The 24,892-nt window shown below is 44.2% G+C and overlaps 1 protein-coding gene across 5 annotated transcripts in view; it reads right to left on the minus strand.

Moving 5' to 3' along the window:
• The window catches only part of LOC138755078 (regulator of G-protein signaling 22-like), a 207,447-nt gene that overhangs the window by 83,731 nt on the left and 98,824 nt on the right, over positions 1-24,892 (minus strand). For 4 of the 5 annotated variants that reach the window (XM_069920294.1, XM_069920296.1, XM_069920295.1 and 1 more), the window contains 3 exons: positions 23,070-23,231; positions 20,947-21,091; positions 12,612-12,748 (listed from right to left, as the gene is read on the minus strand). In XM_069920294.1, coding sequence (XP_069776395.1) covers positions 12,612-12,748; positions 20,947-21,091; positions 23,070-23,231 — 444 coding nt within the window. The remainder of the gene's footprint in view (positions 1-12,611; positions 12,749-20,946; positions 21,092-23,069; positions 23,232-24,892) is intronic. The other variant, XM_069920297.1, reaches the window with a different exon arrangement.

Here is a 24,892-nt window from a genome sequence, read left to right on the forward strand (position 1 = left end):
AAAGAGGCATTTACATAGAGCCCAAAATCATGAGAAAGGTCTGCAAAATCTCTCGAGGAAAGATCCTTTCCCATTTTCTCCAGGATGATGCTCAATTCTTGACTCGACTTCTCAGTTTGACCTGGTTCTCTCGGTCCCGTCGCGACTTTTTGCACTGCTCCCTTTAGGTCTTTCACCCAATATTCCCGGTTGAATAGGAGCTTCATCAATATTTGTTCTCAGCTGCCTTGGCTTCTTTGTACTAGTTTTATCCATTTCTGATGAAGAAAATCTTGATTTTCAAGTCTTGATCATCTATTTAGTACTCTTCACGAAGACCTCAATCAAAACACGTCTGTCCAAGTCCTTTGCATCGCCACACCCCACCTGTCTATCAGTAGTTCTTTGAAACACGGGAACAGCGGGATTCAATGTAGCCATTAATTGAGATCATACCAAATACTTGTTTATTGCCTTTATCCTCAATTTAACTAATATTAATTTATCAATATTAGATAGTAAATGAATAATACCACCATTAATTAAATTTGTGTAAGAGCATCACCTACAACCTTCACATTTATAAATATTTCCCAAGGACCCAGGGCTTGGCTCTAACCTTTATACCAAGCCCTGGACTCTCCAAGCCAAGATGATAATTTATCTCTATCAGTGTACAGGCATTAATTAACACACACACACATATATATATAAATATAAGTATATATATATATATATATCTATATAATTATTAATGACTGGAAGGAAAATAATTTGGGTTCCAATGGATACAATTGTTTATTCCTTAACAAGCTCCAGACCCTGAAATATGGTCTGGTATGTACACCACGAAAGTACAAACACTGATCGATTGTTGAATAATCCTTAATGTCATCACAATGCTCCATTTCCACAGCAGCAAATATCTCGAGGGATTAGCAATCCATTCACTTAATTCTTCATGCACCGCCGCTGACGATTCCTGAAACTGATTTTATCAGAAGGATGATGTCCTTACGGCATTTCTGTGCATGTGCCAACCTTACAGGTCCTCATCACACTGTCTGCCTAAGTACACTTGTACAGTTATAAAGATCCTTTAGGGCCAATATAATAATAAACAGTAATGAATTCCAAAGTATGGGCCCTGTATTGTGAAGGGTCAAGGCTGTCACGTGACAGCACTGCCTATTACCTTGTCGGAAGGCACACCACCTGCCAATCAAGGTTTGGCCCCGCTCCACCTATTAGTGTACATCTTGCCATTAGTCAACTGAAATTCCTTTGTACGGCCTTGGGCCATTGGCCTTTGTAATCAGCTTAACCTTGCTGGCGCCAAGCCACTGGCTTCATGTAAATTACCTGGGCTGGATTCTCTAGCCTGCCTGTACTTGGCTTTGGGCCATTGTAATCAGATTAACCTTGCTGGCACTGAGCCATTGACTCTCTGTGAACAACCTGGGTTGGACCGTTTCTTCTCCCCCCTCCCCCACCACCATAGCCCTCCAACACTATAAAGGGCACAATGTGTGCTCGGTTCTTTCTCTTTGCCATCTTGGGACCACACTGCTCGCAGTACCAATAGTTATGAGTGAGAAAACAAATTCGATGGGTTTCAAAAGCAAGAACTCTGAATGCAATTTTGTAATAAATTATTTTATTTACAAAATACGGGCGTGAAAAAATGGTAGCAGGGAGAGCACCCACAATTTATAGTAGGCATGGTAAAGTTGCACCAGCAATGAAACGTATGTGTACAATTTATAGACAAACATGGGAAAATCACAGTGGAGATGAAACACACACACACACACACACACACACACACACACACACACACACACACACAAAATGGACTGGGTACATAGAACAATCAAAGAAGAATGATATGATACCCACCACTCCTTGACTCAGAGCAGGAATGCTCTATGCTACTAGGGACATTAATTAAACACTTATAAGTGCACATATTACCAACAATTTCTCCAGCACCATTCCTGTGAACTGTGTTCAATCCTTACCTCTGGCGCTGTCTGTGTAGAGTTTGCAGGTTTTTCTTATAACAACATGGTTTATGGCAGGATGCTCTGATTTCCTCAAGATATGGAACTCAGTAGGCTGATTGATCACTGTACATTGTCTCGGGCATATAGATGAGTGGTAAGACCTGCATAAAGCTGATGGGAATGCAGGGACATTAGTGCGAATGGGAGCTTTATAGTTGATGCGGGCTCAGTGGCCAAATGACCTGTTTTATGGACTCTGTGTTTTCTGCCAGGAATTGCGGAGCAAAGCACATTCAGTGAGAGAGGGAAAAAAGTGACTAACTGATCTTCGAAGAAATGTACAGGATTAGAGTAGTAAGGAAAATAATAATTACTGCAAAATTAAATCAGTAAAATAGCATGGAGTTAAATACACTGTGAGAGAAGAATTTAATTATTTTCTAGTTGAGAGACACAAGACATAGTTCTAATCCAGTCAAAAATACACACATCCTTCTTGTCTCCTTGGCAACTACTGGGGTCTCTGAGCAAATGAATTGGGAGCAGTTGGGCATGTGCCGCTGGGAGACAGCTCCACCAAATTACAACTAATCTGATTGTAATCTCAATGCTGCATTCTGATTTATCCACTGCAACCTTTCTCCCCATTATTGATTAAGAATCTACCTTTCAATGTCTTAAAAATATTCAAGGACACTTCAACCTCATCTTCAATGACCAACACATTTAACTGTAACCACAACTTCAAGGTTGTTCCACAAGAAAGAATATGCCCTCCACATACATCCTAGCAAAATCGTCAGAGCCTTGTATGTTTCGCACAAGATGCTTCTCACTCTTCTCAGCTTCAACAGAATCAAACAGCCTGTGCGGGATTTCTCCTTTAGATAACCAGCCATTCCCGAAGTGAGCCTGGTAAACTCCTGAACTGCTGTCAATACCTTACATAGTATGACAGATGATGACTCAACATGCTCTGCAAAGCATAACCCTTCAGCATTTCAATCCAATTTCCCAAGTTATAAATGTTGTTTGGCTTTCCAAATTACTTCCAGTAAAAGGCACAAGCCTTTTAGAATATTGGACAGTGTAGCACAGGAAGAGACCCTTCAGCTCATGATGTCTATGCTGAATATGATGCCCGAACTCAATTAAAACTCTTTTTTTTTCTTCTTTGGCTTGGCTTCGCGGACGAAGATTTATGGAGGGGGTAAAAAGTCCACGTCAGCTGCAGGCTCGTTTGTGGCTGACAAGTCCGATGCGGGACAGGCAGACACGATTGCAGCGGTTGCAGGGGAAAATTGGTTGGTTGGGGTTGGGTGTTGGGTTTTTCCTCCTTTGCCTTTTGTCAGTGAGGTAGGCTCTGCGGTCTTCTTCAAAGGAGGTTGCTGCCCGCCAAACTGTGAGGCGCCAAGATGCACGGTTTGAGGCGATATCAGCCCACTGGCGGTGGTCAATGTGGCAGGCACCAAGAGATTTCTTTAGGCAGTCCTTGTACCTTTTCTTTGGTGCACCTCTGTCACGGTGGCCAGTGGAGAGCTCGCCATATAACACGATCTTGGGAAGGCGATGGTCCTCCATTCTGGAGACGTGACCCATCCAGCGCAGCTGGATCTTCAGCAGCGTGGACTCGATGCTGTCGACCTCTGCCATCTCGAATACTTCGACATTAGGGATGTAAGCGCTCCAATGGATGTTGAGGATGGAGCGGAGACAACGCTGGTGGAAGCGTTCTAGGAGCCGTAGGTGGTGCCGGTAGAGGACCCATGATTCGGAGCCGAACAGGAGTGTGGGTATGACAACGGCTCTGTATACGCTTATCTTTGTGAGGTTTTTCAGTTGGTTGTTTTTCCAGACTCTTTTGTGTAGTCTTCCAAAGGCGCTATTTGCCTTGGCGAGTCTGTTGTCTATCTCATTGTCGATCCTTGCATCTGATGAAATGGTGCAACCGAGATAGGTAAACTGGTTGACCGTTTTGAGTTTTGTGTGCCCGATGGAGATGTGGGGGGGCTGGTAATCATGGTGGGGAGCTGGCTGATGGAGGACCTCAGTTTTCTTCAGGCTGACTTCCAGGCCAAACATTTTGGCAGTTTCCGCAAAGCAGGACGTCAAGCGCTGAAGAGCTGGCTCTGAATGGGCAACTAAAGCGGCATCGTCTGCAAAGAGTAGTTCACGGACAAGTTTCTCTTTTGTCTTGGTGTGAGCTTGCAGGCGCCTCAGATTGAAGAGACTGCCATCCGTGCGGTACCGGATGTAAACAGCGTCTTCATTGTTGGGGTCTTTCATGGCTTGGTTCAGCATCATGCTGAAGAAGATTGAAAAGAGGGTTGGTGCCAGAACACAGCCTTGCTTCACGCCATTGTTAATGGAGAAGGGTTCAGAGAGCTCATTGCTGTATCTGACCCGACCTTGTTGGTTTTCGTGCAGTTGGATAATCATGTTGAGGAACTTTGGGGGACATCCGATGCGCTCTAGTATTTGCCAAAGCCCTTTCCTGCTCACGGTGTCGAAGGCTTTGGTGAGGTCAACAAAGGTGATGTAGAGTCCTTTGTTTTGTTCTCTGCATTTTTCTTGGAGCTGTCTGAGGGCAAAGACCATGTCAGTAGTTCCTCTGTTTGCGCGAAAGCCGCACTGTGATTCTGGGAGAATGTTCTCGGCGACACTAGGTATTATTCTATTTAGTAGAATCCTAGCGAAGATTTTGCCTGCAATGGAGAGCAACGTGATTCCCCTGTAGTTTGAGCAGTCTGATTTCTCGCCTTTGTTTTTGTACAGGGTGATGATGGTGGCATCACGAAGATCCTGAGGCAGTTTACCTTGGTCCCAACAAAGCTTGAAAAACTCATGCAGTTTGGCATGCAGAGTTTTGCCGCCAGCCTTCCAGACTTCTGGGGGGATTCCATCCATACCTGCTGCTTTGCCACTTTTCAGTTGTTCGATTGCCTTATATGTCTCATCCAGGGTGGGAACCTCATCCAGCTCTAGCCTTCGGGGCTGTTGAGGGAGCTGGAGCAGGGCGGAATCTTGGACTGAGCAGTTGGCACTGAAAAGAGATTGGAAGTGTTCTGACCATCGGTTGAGGATGGAGATCTTGTCGCTGAGGAGGACTTTGCCGTCTGAGCTGCGCAGCGGGCTTTGGACTTGGGGTGAGGGGCCGTACACAGCCTTTAGAGCCTCGTAGAAACCCCTGAAGTCGCCAATGTCCGCGCTGAGCTGGGTTCGTTTGGCGAGGCTAGTCCACCACTCATTTTGGATCTCCCGGAGTTTGCGCTGAAGATGGCTGCATGCGCGACGGAAGGCTTGTTTCTTCTCTGGACAGGACGGCTTTGTAAGGTGAGCCTGGTGGGCAGCTCGCTTCTTTGCCAGCAGCTCCTGGATTTCCTGGCTGTTTTCGTCAAACCAGTCCTTGTTTTTCCTGGAGGAGAAGCCCAGTACCTCTTCAGTGGATTGCAGTATGGTAGTCTTCAACTGATCCCAGAGGGTTTCAGGGGACGGGTCCGTGAGGCGGGTTGCATCGTCGAGCTTTGCTTTGAGGTTTGTCTGGAAGTTTCCTCTCGCTTCGTCTGGCTGCAGGTTTCCAACATTGAACCTCTTTCTGGGGGCTTTATTGTTCCTGGGCTTTGGTTTGAAGTGAAGGTTGAGCTTGCAGCGAACCAGCCGGTGGTCAGTGTGGCATTCCGCGCTAGGCATGACCCTGGTGTGGAGCACATCTCGTTTGTCACTTTCTCGCACCAGGATGTAGTCCAGGAGGTGCCAGTGTTTGGATCGGGGATGCATCCAGGTGGTCTTAAGGCTGTCCCTCTGCTGAAAAAGGGTGTTTGTAATGACAAGCCGCTGTTCTGCGCAGAGCTCCAACAGGAGGCGCCCATTGTCGTTGCACTTGCCGACGCCATGCTTGCCCAGGATTCCTGGCCAGGTTTCTGAGTCTTTGCCGACACGAGCGTTGAAGTCGCCCAGGATGACAACCTTGTCGGCTGTAGGGGTGCGTTGGATGAGGTTGCGCAGGTCGGTGTAGAACTTGTCCTTTTCTGCTGGTTCCGCCTGGAGGGTTGGAGCATAGACACTGATGAGGGTGATGTGACGCTTGTTCTGAAGGGGGAGTCGCATGGACATGATTCGGTCCGAGAGGCCTGTCGGAAGGTTTTCGAGTTTGGAGGCAATGAAGCTCTTGACCATGAAGCCTACACCAGATAGGCGTCGTTCATCCGAAGGCTTGCCAGACCAGTAGAGTGTGTAGCCCGCGCCGCGTTCTTGGAGGCTGCCTACATCTGCCAGGCGGACTTCACTGAGAGCGGCTATGTCGATGTCAAGTCTGAGGAGTTCATGTGCAATGAGGGCAGACCGACGTTCAGGTCGGTGGCTGTCAGCCTTGTCTAGCATGGTTCTGATGTTCCAGCATGCTAGCTTGAGTTTGTGAGCATCTTTTGAGGGGGAAGGCGTTGAGGGAGAGGACGTGGAGGGGAAGGACGTGGAGGGGGAGGACGTGGAGGGGGAGGACGTGGAGGGGGAGGACGTGGAGGGGGAGGACGTGGAGGGGGAGGACGTGGAGGGGGAGGACGTGGAGGGGGAGGACGTGGAGGGGGAGGACGTGGACCTGTCCTCGGGCCTGCGCAAAGGAGCTTTTAGGTGGAGTGCAGTGCGCGCAGTACTGGCCCCACCCTTTACACCCATGGTTCGTGTGCCGTGGCCAAGCAAGCTGGGACGTGGCAGCGAGGTCCTTGGGTCGTAGGTTTTATATCGGAGTGGCCTTCTCCTATGCAGGTTTCTTACCCGGGCTGGAGGGGCCTGCCTCCCCTCCTAGGTCGGTCCATACTGCCCGGACCGGGGCCGGTCCCTACTGCTTAAAACTCTACTGCTTGCACATAATGCATATCCCTCTATTACATGCACATTCATTTATACTTCGTTAAGATCCTTAGATGCTCCGATTGTATCTGATTCTCTCTAATCTAGGCAGCAGCCTGGTAAATCTCTTATTGCAAATTATGGTCACCCCAGAGCCCCTACATCTCAGAATTCGTCAATCTTTTATCATGGAGATAAAGGAATTTTTTTTAAGCCAAAATAAACTAATCATACTTTTCCACATCTTTCTGCACTGACTTAATGTGTCCATACCCTTTGCAGCTTGTCCTCGCCACTATTTACTTTCCGATCTATCTTGATGTCATTAGCAAATGTAGCAGCAATAACTTCAATGCCTTCACCTAAGTAAGCAAGTGTGAGCTCAACATGAAGCTCTTGAACCTTGTTCAGCTGCAGTGTGTTAATGACGATGAGGGTGCTTTGACAGCTCACTCCAGGAAGTACCATCCCAAAGTGGAAGTGTGCACAGGCAGAGACACCAGACACAGAGTGCAAGTATCCTTGCTGCAGTGTTTTCTACATGGAATTCACTTCAGAAGATTGGTGAAGACAATACCAAGAATCATGTCTCCAGAACCAAGGTTGACTCAACTGTATATTGTGTTGTTGAAAAGGGTAGAGGAGCCACTGTGACAGGAAATTCAATAGTTAGGACAGATATGTGTTTTAAGGCCAAAAATATGATGCCAGGAGGCTGCAAACACTCAGTGACTTTGAAGGGACTCTCTTTTGCTTCTCCTTCTCTCTTATGGAAAGGGGTGACGGGTGACGCCAATGTCTGCCTTATGGCAGGCAGAAGGCAATTTTATGTAATATTGCATGTTCTATTAGATGACAATAAAGGAACCATGAATATTGCTTCCCAAATCCCAGGTCAACAATGTCACAAAATAGATACAGCCTTTCTGAGGGATATGAGTGAAGAACCAGAGCTCCATATTGTTCCCAATGGTACAGGTAGGAATAAGGAGGCAGAATAAGGAGGTTCTTGATGGCAGATGAGTGGTAGCGAGAATGGAGATGAAAGAGATCTGAAAGAGAACCATGCTTGGTTTTCTGCCTGTGCACATTCCAGAGAATGGGAACATATGGCAAATTAAGGCATAGTGTAACAGAGTATATAGATATGTTTTTGGAAGATAAATTGGGAAAGGTTTGTTAGAGTAGGTCACATACAAACACTTTAAAACAGATCATTTTAAATACTAGAGCTCTGCTAATACTAGACAGGCTGGCTCCACAGCTTTGAAGAGTGCCCGAGAGACTTCACTAATGGATTGTTGTTTACAAAAGGCAACAGATAAAAGATCTTGTCGAAGCCGCCTTCTGTCTGGAGTAGAGCTTGCTGTTCTAAGAGGGTCATGTGGTTCTGCAAGCAGAGAAAGTCAAAAAGGCTTTCTCTCAGAGAGATAGGGAGAGAAACAGAGAGATCAGTTCTACAGTGTTACAGACAGTAACAGTAGCTGGGACTGGAACAGGACAAGCTGGCAAGCTTGTGGAAAGCCCCATTTGGAAGATGGCCTGGTCAAAGCCCTTGTGGTTATGCAAGAGGGGAGGACAAGTTGTCTAATGTTTCACTTGGAATAAGTGAAATAAAAGGGAACTCTGTGGTGACTTGAAAGTAAGAGGTTATCATCTGGAGAACCCTGAAGGGGCAGGTTTCATCAACAAGACACTAGAGTGGCTAATTAAAAAGGAATCAGTTGTGGATGTCCTGCGACAACAAATCTCTCTCTGAAAACCGACAAGAACCTTTCTGAGTGGTAACCATTTAAAATTATCAAAGCCTGGTGATCTTTATAAATGTTAAATTCTGTGTACAGTATAAGAATTGCCTGCAAGCAGTGAACTTGGAGGAATGAGAAGTGAAATTGGACTGTGAACCAAATAACTTTTCTGAACTTACACACACATTACATACACGTGCGCTTAGAATTAGAAGGGGGTTAAGTTAGGTTAATTAAGTTAAGTTAAAGTCTGATTCTGCTTTCATGTTTAAAGATAATTAAAAGCAACATTTGTTTAAGAAATCATTTGTCGTGGTGAATATCTATTGTTGCTGGGTTTATGGGTCCTCTGGGCTCATAACAACAGCTGAAGAGATTATGCCTGAGGAAATAGAGAATAGATGAAAGATCAAGCAAAGGTATAGAACTCTTGAAATGCAACTCAAGAAAATTTCATGGAAATAGTGCAGAGCATGTGGAGCTGGGGAAAGAGAGAGACACAGTTTTACAGGATGAACTCGGGCATTTGGAAAATTTGACTGTGGGGAAGCACATGGAGGCAGTGATCAGAATTCATTGAATTGACATGGAAAAAGGACAAAGAGTCAATGTTGTATAGTGGATATAGGCTGGTAATGTGAGGAATCATTGGACAAACATGGACCGGAAACAGTTACTTGAAGATAAAGAAAAGTAGGTCCTTTGCAGTCGGAATCAGGGGAATATATAATGGGGAATAAGGAAATGGCAGACCAATTAAATTCTTACTTTAGTTCTGTTTTTACAAGAGAGGATACAAATAACCTCCCAAGGATGTTGGGAAACATAGAGACTAATGCAAGGGAGGAACTGAAAGAAATCAGTATCTCTAAGGACATGGTCTTGGGGAAATTGATGGGATTGAAGGCAGATAAATCCCAAGGGTCTGATAATCTACATCCTAGGGTACTCAAGGAAGTGGCCATTCAGATAGCAGATGCTTTAAGAATTATTTTCCAGAACTCGATAGACTCAGGATCAGTACCCATGGATTGGAGGGTAGCTAATGTTACCCCACTATTTAAAAAGGGGGGTAGAGAAAAAGTGGGGAATTATAGGCCGGTGAGCCTTACATCAGTAGTGGGCAAAATGATGGAATCCATTATTAAGGATGTAATAGCGGAGCATATGACTAGCAGAGAAGGGATCGGACGGAGTCAACATGGATTTACAAAAGGTAAATCGTGCTTGACAAATCTATTGGAATTCTTTGAGATGGTGACAGGTAAAATAGATGGGGGTGAGCCAGTGGATGTGGTGTACCTGGACTTCCAAAAGGCCTTCGATAAGGTCCCGCATAAACAACTGCCTTCCAAAATCAAGGCTCATGGGATTGGGGGCAAAGTATTGATGTGGATTGAGAACTGGCTGGCAGGTAGAAGACAGAGAGTTGGGATAAATGGCTCATTTTCTGAGTGGCATGCGGTGACCAGTGGGGAACCACAGGGATCTGTACTGGGACCCCAGCTGTTCACAATTTACATTAATGATCTGAATGAGGGGATTGAATGTAATATCTCCAAATTTGCAGATGACACTAAGCTAGGAGGGGTTGTGTGCACGGAAGAAGGGGTCAGGAAGTTCCAATGTGATTTGGATAAATTGAGGGACTGGGCAGATACATGGCAAATGCACTACAATGTGGATAAATGTGAGGTTATCCACTTTGGTAATACAAACCGGAGGGCAGATTACTATTTGAATGGCAATAGATTAAGAGATGGGGAAGTGCAGAGAGACCTAGGGGTACTTGTACATCAGTCTCTGAAGGCGAGTATGCAGGTACAGCAGGCGGTTAAAAAGGCAAATGGTATGTTGGCCTTCATATCAAGAGGGTTTGAGTATAGGAACAAGGATACCTTACTGCAGCTGTACAGGGCCTTGGTGAGACCCCACCTGGAGTATTGTGTGCAGTTTTGGTCACCTGATCTAAGGAAGGATGTTCTTGCAATGGAGGGAGTGCAGAGGCGATTCACCAGGCTGATACCTGGAATGGCAGGAATGACTTATGAGGAAAGATTGTGCAAATTGGGATTGTACTCGCTGGAGTTTAGAAGATTGAGAGGGGATCTCATAGAGACATATAAAATTCTGGCAGGACTGGACAGAATGGATGCAGATGGGATGTTTCCAATGATGGGAAAATCCAGAACCCGGGGCCATGGTTTGAGGATAATAGGCAAACCATTTAGGACCGAGATGAGGAGGAATTTCTTTACCCAGAGGGTGGTGAATCTGTGGAATTCATTGCCTCAGAGGGCAGTAGAGGCATGTTCATTAAATCTATTTAAGAGGGAATTAGATCTATTTCTTCAGTATAAGGGTATTAAAGGTTACGGAGAGAAGGCGGGGACGGGGTACTGAACTTTAAGATCAGCCATGATCTCGTTGAATGGTGGAGCAGGCTCGAAGAGTCGAATGACCTACTCCTGCTCCTATCTTCTTTGTTTCTATGTCAGTTGAGCGACCCAAGGAGGAGGAATTGAAGGATCTGAACACATGCACAAATTAAATAGAAAGGGAAGCTCTCAAATTTGGCTCCATCATTGTTCAGGAACATGTGGATTAGACTAAGAACAATATCATGGGAAACATTTTTGGTGAATGCACTGGATAAGATAGGATCTTTTTTTTTACTGAAGAATGATAGCTGAGAGTAGACTCAATTGTGGGGTGCAGAATTGCAAGGGTCCTAGAACAGAATAGTTTTATTTCTCCATGAAAAGGGAAATAATTTGCATACTCCTCAAAAGCCTCAGTGGGACCTGTCAATCAAACTATTATCTCAAACAACAGTCCATTGGAACAGACAAAGAATTGCTGGAGGAACCAGCAATCAATGAACGTTCTGGGTTTGGACTCTTTATCAGTGATTAAAGATCGACATTTTTAAAGGGGGAAGAAGTTGGGGGAGGGGACCAGTAATGTGTGAGGTGGAAAGACAGTAGGGGGAGAAACTATTTGAAAGGACAGGAGGGAGGGGCAAGAGTGAGGACATATAAAGGGATAGAAACTGTGGAATCAGATGGGGGAGGGTAGGTTATCCAAAATTAGCAAAATTAATGTTCATGCTGTTAGGTTTAGGGCCACCCAAGAAGAATATGACATGATGATCCTCAAGTTTACACTTGGCCTCACCCTGACAATGGATGAGGCTGAGCACACTGCAGGGATGGTTGGTTGTGGTGTAGTGGTTGACCACAGAAAGCTCAGGTTTAGAGCCACAAACAGACCATCGAAGCTCATTGCTGAACTTTTCAACTGTTTTGCGTGAGAGGACAATAGTGCGAAATGGGATGAAAAGATCTCACAGCTCCATGAGGCACGGTAGCTGAAACACGTAACATCACAGACTATGGCATTCTAACCTGGTATATCCAACATTTTAGCCACATGTTCAAATTAAGACAGCAAGACAATGGTTCAATGAGCAACGCAGGAGGGCAGCAGCAGGCACATCTAAAAATCTGGTGCCAACCTCGTAAAGCAGTCTGAATGGTTAAAAATACCATGCAACAGATCGTAGTAAACCTCTGCAATCCTGCCATATTTGGCCATAAATTGTGGTGGACATTGAAATGGCACACAGGAGAAAGTGGCTCCAAGGTATCCATATCTTCACTGGGGCCCTGTGTCCGCTCTCTATTTAGCCGGGTCCACATGGGTGGCAGCAGCCCTGCTGTTTCTGCAGCTCCAGCAGTACCGCCAGTTTTATTTTTAAATTCTGCTGCCCTCTGTGATATTTGTGACTGGATGGTTAATTAATAATTTAGTTAACCTGACAGCCATTCAATTTTCTCCAAACCATGCTCTTTCGGCTGCAAGTTGAATTGGGTTACTTTGAATAATAATTGCTTAAATCTCATTTCTCACAAAAGTTAACGATACATATCCAAAAGTGGCAAAAATTCATTTTACCACCAGTCACTGTCTTAACACTAAAATTATCAGCTAGATATTAAAATTGTAATGAGACACATGATTTGAAACTCACTCCATACTCTGCAGATTGTCTTCAGGGCCATGCTCCTTTAAGAGCTCCTTAGATGGTAAAACTTTTATTTGGGTCATGTGAACAGGCACTTTTGAATGAGTTTTCTCCCCTTGGTATTCCTCTTGCCAGTTACTGTCCTGTTGTAAATATTTCAAAAATGTAACTTCAATTAATTTTAATTCATTGTCATTTAAACTGAAGATGACGTGCATATGATAGGCTTTCCCAAATGACTAAGTTCATATCCCTTTTACATGCTTTACATGGAGTCACATAGTCCTACAGCATGGAAATGGGCTCACATGCTCAGTATGTCCATGCCCTGCTTTAATGCCCGTTGCCCACATCAGGCTCATACTTCTCCATTCCATATAATTATCCAAGCATTCTTTAAAGCAGCCACTTTGGTCGCTTTTTCGGCTATGGCCCCCTTGGGACTCTGTTCAAAATTTGTGGGCCACCTTCCCTGTGAAGCAGTTAAGCTTAGTTGGTTCTTCTGTACTTCTCTCCTATCTCCTACCGACAATATAAAACACATAAAAAATATTTTGTTACGCGAGTTGAAATGAAAACAAGGCTTTTACTTATATATGCTGTGGTCCCTGGTTTTGGGGGTTGGTGGGGGTGGGGGGGGGGTCGTCGGGCACCCATTGAGAAGGGCTGCTTTAAAGGAAGCTAATGTACCCGTCTCTACAATTCTGTCTGGCAGCTCATTCCATATGCCGAACACCCTCTGAATTAAGAACTCTCTTCTCTCACCCCTTCTAAATCCTTCCCACTTCACATTATAGTCATTCCCTTTAATCTCAGACTCTACCACTCAAGAAATGGACTGTCACTATTCATCTTATCTATGCCCCTATAATTTTATTCATCTCAATAACATCCCTTCTCAATCTCATGTTCTGTGAGGAAAATAACTTCTGCTTTTCTAGTCTCTAAAGACAACTCAACTTCCCCAAACATTGCAGCAAATTTGTAAAACTTTTTGTATGCTTTCCAACTTCATAAGATCCTTCCTGTAGCAAGACGACTAAAATTCTCATATTATTCTAAGCCTTGTGCAACTTCAACCTATTCGCAGTAGTTAAATGTTTTGCGGTGAGGTTGCATAAATTTTTTAAGTCTGGTATATCCAACATTTTAGCCACATTTTCAAATCAAGACAGCAAGACATTGGTTCAATGAGTAACACAGGAGGGCACAAGTACAACTCGACAAAATTGTGTTCTCTGGTTCTCAATGTGAAACATGCAGACACACAACTGGACATAAAACACATATAGACAAAAAATACACATGCAGGACGAGCATTTCATCTATGCAAATAAATAATTAAATATTATTTTGTACATATGAGAGTCTCGGATGGTTAGTGTGAGCTGTTCCTTTGGTTGTTCAGCAGTCTCACTGCCTGCAGGAAGAAGCTGTTCCTCAGCCGAGTGGTGCTGGCTCTGATACTCCTGTATCTCTTCCTCGATGGGAGCAGCTGAAAGATGCTGTGTGTAGGGTGAAAGGAGTCCTCAATGATTTGGTGCACCCCATTTCAGACAATGATCCCAGAAGATCATGTTGATTGGGGTGGGGGGGTTGCTCCGATGATCCTTTCTGCCATGCTTATGGTCCTGTGGATTGAACTCTGATCCATTTCTCTGCAGCAGCAGTACCCCACTGTGATGCAGCTGGCCAGGACAGTCTCGATAGAGCTCCTATAGAAGGTTGAACTGATGGTGGCTGGTTGCCTTGCCCACTTCATTCTTCTCAGGAAATGTAGTCGCTCTTGCGGCTTCCTGACAAGTGGAGAGATGTTGAGTGTCCACGATAGGTCACTAGTTAAGTGAAATCCAAGGAACTTGGTGTTCTCCGCTCTCTCCACTACAGAGTAGTTGAAGTTTAGTATGAACAGGAATGGGGTGAGTACTCTTTGTGGCGATGCTTGACATCCTTCTACCAAACCAGACGGACTATTGTCTGTCCATTAGAAAGTCTAGGATCCAGTTACTGAGAGAGGTTATAAGTCCCAATGAGGACACCTTCTCCATCAGCTTCTGGGGACTGATAATATTAAATGCTGAGCCTGGCATATGAGGTGTCAATCTCCAGGTGGGACAGGATGGAGAGAAGTTAAAATGCAATAGAATCGTCTGTGGAATGTTTTTTTTTCCATAGCATCTCTGGGAGGTGTGCTTTGATGTGTTCCATCACCATCACTTGAAGAGTGGTGATACGACCACCAGCCGACTGCAGAGGGCGATCTCTGTGCCTGCAGGAAGACCATCTAAGGGGCTGACTCCACCTGGCTGGAGATAATCAGCTGATCTGAATATAAACCTGAGCCGGCCCTCCAGGACCCACCGAAGCATAAAATGGTGTTCAAACTTTTACCTGAATAAAGCCTGTTGTGCAGTTTTTGAGCTTTGTGCTTGCTCACTGCTACCTCAGCGCACCACAGCTACAGACCTGGTTTTCTGGATTACAGATCTAAGTGAAAGAGCACAGATGCATTGAGGATCATCCCAGAGCCCCTAACATGAGTAGCAAGGTTCAATATTTGGTTTGCATCAAATTAGTAAAATGTGCTCTTAACTACCGTAAATACAAGATTTAATGCAAGAAAAGAGAGAAAGTGATGTGTCCATAGGTTCATTGTCTGTCAGAAATCTGATGGTGGAGGGGAAGAAGCTGTTTTTGTAGTGTTTAAGTGAAACATAAAAGTCTGCAGACACTGTGATTGTCGTAAAAACGTACCAAAATGCTGAAGGAACTCAGCTGGTCTTTTCAGCATCTAGTGTTCATACCTCCTTCCTGATGGTAGTAGTGAGAAAAGAGCATGGCCTGGGTGATGAGGGTCATTGAGGACAGAGATTGCTATTTTGAGGCATTCTTAATGGAGTAGAGACTAATTCCCATAATGGCACTGGCCGAGTTCATAAACCTCTGTAGTCTTTTACTGCAATGTGCATTGGCACTTCCATACTGGACAGTGGTGCAACCAGTCAGAAGGCTCTCCCTGGTACACCTGTAGAAATTTGTCAGAGTCTTTGGTGACATACCAAATCTCCTCAAACTCATGATGAAATATAGCCGCTGACATTCCTTCCTCATGATTGCATTGACAAGATTGTCCCAGGATAGATCTTTAGAGATGTTGACATCCAGGAATTTGAAGTTTCTTACCCTCTCCGCTGCTGACCCCCTCAATGAGGACTGGTTTGTGTTCTAGTTTTCCCTTCCTGAAGTCGACAATCTGTTCTTCAGTTTTTCTGATGTTGAGTGCAAGGTTGTTGTTGTGACACCACTCAACCAGCTGATCTAGCTCACTCCTATACGCTTCCTCGTTGTCATCTGTCATTCTGCCGACAATGATGGTGTTATCAGAAAATTTGTACATGGTATTTGTATTACGCCCAGCCACACAGTCATGGATGTAGATCAGTGGTTCTCAGACTTTTTCTTTCCACTCACATACCCCCTGCCATAGGTGCTCTGTAAGGGATTACTTAAGGTGAGATGTGGGCGGAAAGAAAATGTTTGAAATCCACTGTTTTAATCATATCTAATTGACTCGTTATGTGCACAGTTTCATAACTCCAAAGGAAATCAAGCAAAATATTTCAGTAACAATTGGGTCTAGAGCAGTGATTCTCAACCTTCCCTTCCCACTCACATACCACCTGAAGCAATCCTTTACTAATCACAGAGCACTGATGGGATAGGGATTACTTAAAGTGATATGTGAGTGGAAAGAAAAAGGTTGAGGACCACTGGTGTAGAGAGAGTAGAGCAGTTGGATAAGCACACATCCTAGAGCATGGCTGCATTGAATGTGAGGAGGGAGAACACATGTTTTTATTAGCTGATAACAAAGGGTAGGGTCTTACAAAGATCTTCAGTAGGGCTCTGGGTTTAGGCAAGAAACCTGGGTTATATATGGGTAGATGGGGGTGGAGCCTGGGGGAGAAGTTAGCCATCTGCACAACCCATTACCAGTGACTCAGTTCACTGCATTCACCCCTTCCTGCAGAATTAAGGCCTGTGGATGAAGACAGAGAACACAGACTCAGCAAAAAAAACCCCAAAAAACAATTATTTACAGATTTAAATGATCTAGGGGTCTGGAAATCCTGGAGGAGCACCTTTGGTCCTTGGGTCTTCTGGTCCCCTCGTAGGGGAGGCACAGTGGGTGGTAGGGTCTCCAGTTCTATGACGGAGGGGGATGACTCTTCCTCCTGAGGCCCTGATTGGAGGTGGTGAGAAAGGGTTCTGGAACTCATGGGTCACCTGAGGCAATGGATTCTCTGTTCTGGCAAGTGCCAGGTCCCTGATAGAGATGGTGTCTTCCCTGCCATCCGGGTACTCCACATAGGTGTACATTGGGATGGCATTGAGCAGTCTCACCCTCTCCACCAGGGTGTCAGTTTTGCTTCTCCACACGTGCTTTCTTAGGAGAACCAGACCTGGTGTGGTGAGCCAGGTTGGGAGTGTGGTTCCCGATACCGATCTCTGTTCACAATTGAGGAAAAGCTTGTGAGGAGTCGCATTGGTCACTGTAATGAGTAGCGACCGGATGGAGTGGAGCACCATGGGTATGACATCCTGCCAGTGAGAGTCTGGAAGGCCTCTTGACTTGAGGGCCAATTTGACAGCCTTCCAGACCATATTGTTTTCTTTTTGAACCTGTCCCTTCCCCCGGGGGTTGTAGCAAGTAGTACTGCTGGAAGCAATGCCCCTTGCCAGCAGGTACTGATGTAGCTCCTCACTTATAAATGAGCCCCAGTTGCTATGGATATAGCCGAGATACCCAAACAGGGTGAAAATGGAATCTAGGGCCTTGATAACCAAGGAGGGGGAGGTGTCTGGACATGGGATAGTGAACACAAAGCGGGAGTAGTCATCAATGATGGTGAGAAAGAATGTATTCCCATTCTGGAGGGGAGGTCTACAAGCCGCTGCCAATGTAGAGCGAGTCGATGCCTCGCTAGGACCTCGTTTTGCGACTTCAGGTACTGAACCTTCAAAGCCATGATGGCAGCTTCATAGGTTGCACAGTCCCGAATGACTGCATACCCCTTAGTCCCTACCTTGGAAATGAGGGCCGACCTCTTGTTGAACACATCCCTAGTCGCGTTCAGGTAGGCCTGGAAGCAGTCCAGCCAGTAAGCAAACTCCTCGGCAGCACCTGGGGACAGATGGTCGATCAGGAGCAAACTCGGCTTGAGCAGCACCTCCATCTTCTAGTTAATAAGCTAATAAAATTGTAGCGCGAATAAAAGCTCTCACGACTGGGGGAAGAACACATACTTTTATTAGCTTAACACAAAGGGTAGGGTCTTACAGGGGACTTCAGTAGGGCTCTGGGTTTAGACGGGAAACCTGGGTTATATATGGGTCGATGGGGGCAGAGCCTGGTGGAGAAACCAGGCATCAGCACAACCCATCTTCCATGAATCTCAGTTCACTGCACACTCTTTCGGATTCATACTAACTCTGGTCTTCTGATGAGGAAGTCATGGATCCAGTTCCAGAGAGAGGTACAGAAGCCTAGGTTTTCAAGCTTCCTGACCAGTACTGAGGGAATAATGGCATTGAAAGCTGAGCTGTAATCAATGTAAAACAGCCTGATGTATGTTTTCCTGTTGTCCAGGTGAACCAGTGCTGAGGGGAGAGCCAGAGAGATTGCATCTGCTTTGGAACAATTGTGACAATAGACAAATAGCAGGATGTCCTACCCATGGTGCTTAGATAGGAGTTAATTCTGGCCATGACTAACTTCTCGAAGCATTTCAACACAGTAGATGTGAGTACTAATGGCCAATATTCATTGAGGTAGCTCACTGTATTCTTCATAGTATGATTGATGCCCTTTTGAAGCAGGTTGTAACCATGGAATGCAGGCGTGAGAGACTGAAAATTAATACTTCAGCTAGTTGGTTGGCACAGATTTTCAGTGCCCTGCCAGGTACGCTATCAGGGCCTGATGCCTTGCTGGGGTTCACCCTCTTGAATGATGTTCTGGCGTTGGTCTCTGAGACAGATATCAGAGGGAAGTCAGCTTCTGCAGGGATTCTCACTGGTAAAGTGAACATAAAAGATGTTCAGCTCATTGGGTAATGAGGCATCATAACTATTTATCATATTAACATTTGCCTTGTTGGGTGTAATGGCCTGCAAGCCCTGCCATAGCTGGCGCATATCTAACTTTACTTGCAATTGCTTCTTTGCTATGAAGATAGCCTTCCATAGGTCATACCTGATCTTGCTATAGAGATCTGGATCACTGGTCTGAAGCACCATCATTCTAGCCCTCAGCAAGCTGTGAATCCTTTGGTTCGTGCATGGCTTTTGGTTGGGGTACTCACAGTATGTAAGTCCAATTCTCTTGGTTCTACACATCCTCTCCCTGAAAACTAACTTGCTCCTCTCTCTTCTTCCATTTCAGGAAAAGGACTGCAGATAATAAAATGCTGTTTCTTTTTGCACGGATTTAAACTGTGACATCCATCACAGGAACAGGCCCTTCCATCCCATGACTCCATGCCTCTCAAGTGCACCACTTAACCTACAAGCCCAATGGTTTGAAACATGGGAGGAACCCAGAGGAAACGCACGCATACATGGGGGGAACATACAAACTCCTTGCGGACAGCGCCAGATTCAAACCTGGGTCGCTGGCGCTGTAAATGGCAATGCGCCACCCACTGTTCCTGAACTGCTGGGTTTTTTTTCCTCCAATGTTCTGTATATTTGGTTCAGATTTCCAGCACCTGTAGTCTTTTTGATTCTCAAGATTCAGTACCATTCAAGGCAGCAAAGTGGAAATAACTCTATCCACCAACAGATATGACGCCCTTAAGGCAAGGCAGTAGAGGAGGGTTTTTTTACAAAAACATTCATCTACTTGAATTGATTGTAAAGCTCAAAATTATGTTTGGTTGTAGAATTTGTGACAGAGTATATCGAGTGTATATAGATACATTTTTGGGAGATAAATTGAGAAAGGTTTGTTAGAGTAGGTCACATACAAACACTTTAAAACAAATCTTGTTTACCTGAGCTCTGCCCCATGCTTGACATATCAGTTCCACAACTTTTGCAAGAGCTTTGGATAGCGCTCAAGATACTTCACTAATGGATTGTTGTTTACAAAAGTCAACAGATGAAAGATCTTGTTGGAGCCATCTTCTGTCTGGAGTAGAGCTTGCTGTTCTAAGAGGGTCATATGGTTTTGCAAGTAGAGAGAGAGAAAGAGGTTTTCTCTCAGAGAGAGAAAAAGACATAGAGATCACTTGTACAGTGTTGCAGCCAGCAGAACCTGGGACTGGAACAGGACAAGCTAGCAAGCTTATGGAAAGTCCCTTTTTGGAAGACGGACTGGTCAAAGTCCTTGTGGTTCATGCAAGAGGAGAGGACTGGCTATCTAATGTTTCACTTGGAATAAGAAAAACAAAAAGGCACTCTGTGGTGACCTGAAAGAAAGAGGTTATCATCTGGAGAACCCTAATGGGGCAAGTTTTGTCAGCAAGATATACTGGAGTGGCTGATTAAAAAAGAATCAGTTGTGAATGTCCTGGAACAACAAATCTCTCTCTGAAAACCGACAAGAACCTTACTGAGCGGTAACCATTTACCTTTCAAGCACCAAAGCTTGGTGAACTTATGTTAAATTCTATGCACAGTATAAGAATTGCCAGTGAACTTGAAGAAGTGAGAAGTGAGATTGGATTGTGAACCAAAGAACTTTTCTGAACTTACACACACATTACATACATGTGCGCTTGGAATTAGAAGGGGGTTAAGTTAGGTTAAGTAAGTTAATAGTGATAAGTTAAAGTTTGATTCCATTTTTATGTTTAAAGATAATTAAAAGCAACCTTTGTTTAAGTAACCATTTGTCTTGGTGAATATCTCCTGCTGCTGGGTTTTGGGGTCCTCAATGCTTGTAACAAGTTGAAAATTATTTTATGAATCACCTCAAATTGGTAATTGAGGTAAATTATAGATATTTAAATTATGAGATTTTCTTTGAGATATCATGCAAGTAAATTAATTTGGTGTATTATATATTTTATGTACTATAGATTTGGCATATTAGCTAGAGTTGCAACCAAAACAGTGGGACTTTGCAAGATTGCAGCATTTGTCCATGCTTTACAATAAGTTGCATGTTTGCTCTAAGTTATTAAAGGCAATTTTTGTCAGGGGCTAATTTATTTTAGAAATGCAGATCCTTACAGTGTGTCACATATTTTAAACCCCAAAAAAGAAATCCAAATACCAAAGATAGCTTATTGCAAGAATTCAGTGTAATACTAACTAGTTTTGGAGCACAGCCCACCTTGGCACCAAGTAATGGTTTGTCAGCAGTCTTCAGAAAAGGTCCGACAAGAGATTTGGGTCTCAAGTGACGATCCTCCCAATGTTTCAGCACAATACCAGTTTGCCTAATAGGAAATCCTTGGTTCAGGCAGTACCTTGGACCCCTGAAATGGAATCAGAATTAGAATTAGAACTTATCATCACGAACTTGTCACAAAATTCACTGATTTGTGGCAGTATTACAGATCCAAATATTGCTAAAAATTACATTGAAAAAAATTAATAAATTAGTGCAAAAGAAAGAGAAAGTGGTGTCTGTGGTGTGTTGTCTATTCAGAAATCTGATGATGGAGGGGAAGGAATGCTTTTTTAATGTTGTGTGTTCATCTTCAGGCTCCTGCAGTGAGAAGAGGGCGTGGCCTGGTTGGTGAGGGTCCTTGATAGAGGCTACTTTCTTAAGATATCATCTCTTGTGGATGTCCTCAATGGAGTAAAGACTGATGCCCATGATGGTGCTGGCTGACTTCCCAACTCTTTGTAGTCTTTTCCTGTCCTGTGTATTGGCTCCTCCAGACCAGACAATGATGCAACCAGTCAGTATGCTCTCCATGGTACAAGTGTAGAAATTTGCAAGAGTCTTTAGTAACATCCTCACACTCCTCACAAAGTAGAACTGCTGGTGGGCCTTCTTGTTTGAAAGAAAAATAAAAATGAAAATTTCTTTTTCTTGTAGTAATTTATGTGATAATTCACTTTTTTTGTAATATTTAGCTACTTTTCATCGCTACTGAAAGACAGTGTAATAAATTTATACATACAGCATGGCCCCTTCTGGCCCACGAATCCCTGCTGCCCAATTACACCCAATTCACCTACAACCCCGCATGTTTTGGAGGATGGGAGAAAACCAGAGCCCCCGGAGGAAACCCATGCAGACATTCGGAGAACATACAAACTCCTTATGGACAGCACCAGATTTGAACATGGGTCAATGGCGCTGTAACAGCATTGCACTAACTGCTACACTAACCATACCACCACCAGGAGCATTCTTGGATGATTGGATACAAATTTGTGAGGGAGAGGGGAGGATGTCCCAAACTAGCACATCTGGTGACCTTAGGGTTGACAATGGTCCCCCATCCATTGTCACTCAGACCACACTACCATTGCTTGAACTTCCAATGGAGGGGCTGACCTGGCTGACAAATCCTCAGTCATGGGTGAGTGCTCCCAACAGACTCCACTCTTCATTTAGTGGACAATCTGAGGATTCTTCCTCTGGAGATGCGTGAATTTTACGTGGATGGGGGAGAAGATCCTGACGTAGCGAAGGCCACAACGGGAGCACCAGATGCTATAGATGACTCCTGCAGATTCACAAGTGTTGGCTTCACCTGGAAGGACTGTTTGCGGCCCTGAATGGTGGTGATTCTCTACATCGGAGACACTGGACGCAGAACGAGAGATCGCTTCATTGAACACCTTTGCTCTGTTTGCATCAATGATAGGGCTAACCATTTCTGTTCTGCTCCCCACTCCTGCACTGACATGTCTGTCCATGGCCTCATGCACTGCCAGACCAAGGCCATCCATAAATTGGAGGACCAACACTAATATTCTGACTAGGCATTCTCCATTAATGTTGTTCTCCAGTGTCTGCTTGCCTACTCTCCATTCTTCCTTTCTCTTCTCCATCCTTTAGTTCAACACGCCCTCCCTCTCCATTCATTGAACCATCCCTCCTCCCCATTTGCTGGGATGCCCTCCCTTCTTTATCTACCTATTACCTCCTGCCTGTGGGACTGTGCTCCTTCTCCCCACCATTTTATTCAGGGGCCTGCCTACATTTTGTCCATACTTTCATGAGGGCATAACATTTGTTATGTATCTTTATCTTTGATACACAAAGTACAATGTTTAACTTGCTGAGTTTCTTTAGCATTGTGTTTTTACTTCAATCATGTTGTCTGTAGGCTTTCGTATTTTACTTCCTATGTTTTTATACACTTGGTGTTTTATATATCTCATTGGGTCAACTAATTCATAATGCAGTTTCTTCATTCTTTTTCTTCGTTAACACATTCACAGTATTTTCATTTTGCCTAAGAAACAATACTTTAAACACAAGTCTGTGCTCACCAGTATAAAAGAAGGGGTTCCACAATATCTTTCTGAGTTTGGCACAATTTTTCCACTGTCCATTGTGATGAGTATGACAGACCTAACCTTTCTCGTGCCTCTGCATTGATACAATATTCACCACTGCTGAACAGATACCGATTCTGCATCACGTTCAGGTACCTTTGAAACAAGAAACAAATAATAGTTGGTGCAGAGAAAATCAAATCCATCTAAAAATATGGAGAAATGCCTCCAAAGGATTGCAAAGACGCAGTACAGATTCAGACAAACAATGGATCCAAATCCAATGTGAATTTTGCTCATCTTTCAGCAAGTTTAGTTTAATTGGAAATAGACTGGGAAATTCAATCTAAAAATGACTTGGAACATTAAGTGAATTAAAATCCCGTCAATGAAGCTATAGAATTTAAATTAATTTCAGTAGACAATATGGAAATCTAAAAGCAACGTTCTGGCACTAATGGTGACTATGAAACAATCAGATTGTTGTAAAAGCCCAAGGAACACATTGCACTTCCAGGAGAGGAAATGCAAAATCCAGTTAAATTCTTCACAGGACTCGAAACACAGAACAATGTGGTTAAGAGTTAACTGCTCTTTCAAATGACCATTTAGTTGAAAGACAGTTAGAATAAAATTGGATGGGCCATATCAAACTAGGCAATGAATTTGCAATGTCTACTTTGAGAATACTGTACAACAGATGAGTCACTCCCTGATTCTATCGTGCTCACAAAATCCTTTATTGCCTGATTGTTCCATCACTGTGACTGGGCGAGACCTGTTTGAAAGCCACCAGGACAAAGCCCCCAGAGGGGATGATCCATGAGCGAAGGCTCGTGAATGAACCCCAACAGTGCTAACATGTTGCCCTTGCTTGGTGCTGATTGTCCTTTGTTTTCATTACAATCCTACACCTTGCAATGGTGCTCGTAATGCAGCTGAATGAATGAGATAACCCGTCAATCTGCTCGCAGAAGAATATTTCTCACTCTACAAGGTATTTTTGTGCCAAATAAACAAACTTAAATCAAGGATAATCTTCATGAGTCCAAGTTATACCTAGCCCTTTATGGGAATCATGGAATAATTCCATTCCCACTTCATAATTTCCACTGTACCAGTGTTGCTCCCTGTTCTCATATAAAACTCAAAACTATAACCAGGACTTTTGCCTCTTTCAACCTTGCTCCCATTTTCAGAGGGCTCCACATCTAATTTGTCTCTGCTCTACTTTTCTGGCTTCATCTGAAGAGGTAAGCAACCAATATCCATTCCAAGAGTCCATGAGCACATCTCCTTCGTCCCTGCTCCCCGTGAGGATTCCGCCCCCTTCTCTCAGCACTTCTGCCTCCATTATATCTGTTTTGATGATGAAACTGTCCACATTGTGCCTTTGAAAGGTTATCGTCTGCTGGGACAGTGGAAGAGCATGAAAACAGACAGATCAGAGAAGAAGTAGAAATGAAAGTAACCTCAGGGTCACTTTTGTAGACCACAATGTTCCTTTGAATGACAAGCTCAGCAGTTGCGTGCTGCGAGCATTCCCTGCTATTCTCTGCATTCTCTCTTTTCGCTGGAGTCACTTCTTCAGCTGCCTTGTGAAGGATCCAGATGCTGCCAGAGTAATTTATAAAATCACAACCAGACTGAAGTATGAAGCCATTTGACCCTTTCCTCTATTGACTGGGAGTGTTGCTTAAATAGAGCTCAAAGAATTATAAAGTACCCTCTCCATCCAGTGCACAATACCCACAACTATCAAGGAGATGGCATAGGAGCATCAAGATCAGCACTGCCAGGCTGCATGATTGGTGAAC

The sequence above is a fragment of the Narcine bancroftii genome, chromosome 2, assembly GCF_036971445.1.
Source record: "Narcine bancroftii isolate sNarBan1 chromosome 2, sNarBan1.hap1, whole genome shotgun sequence".
Lineage (NCBI taxonomy): Eukaryota > Metazoa > Chordata > Chondrichthyes > Torpediniformes > Narcinidae > Narcine > Narcine bancroftii.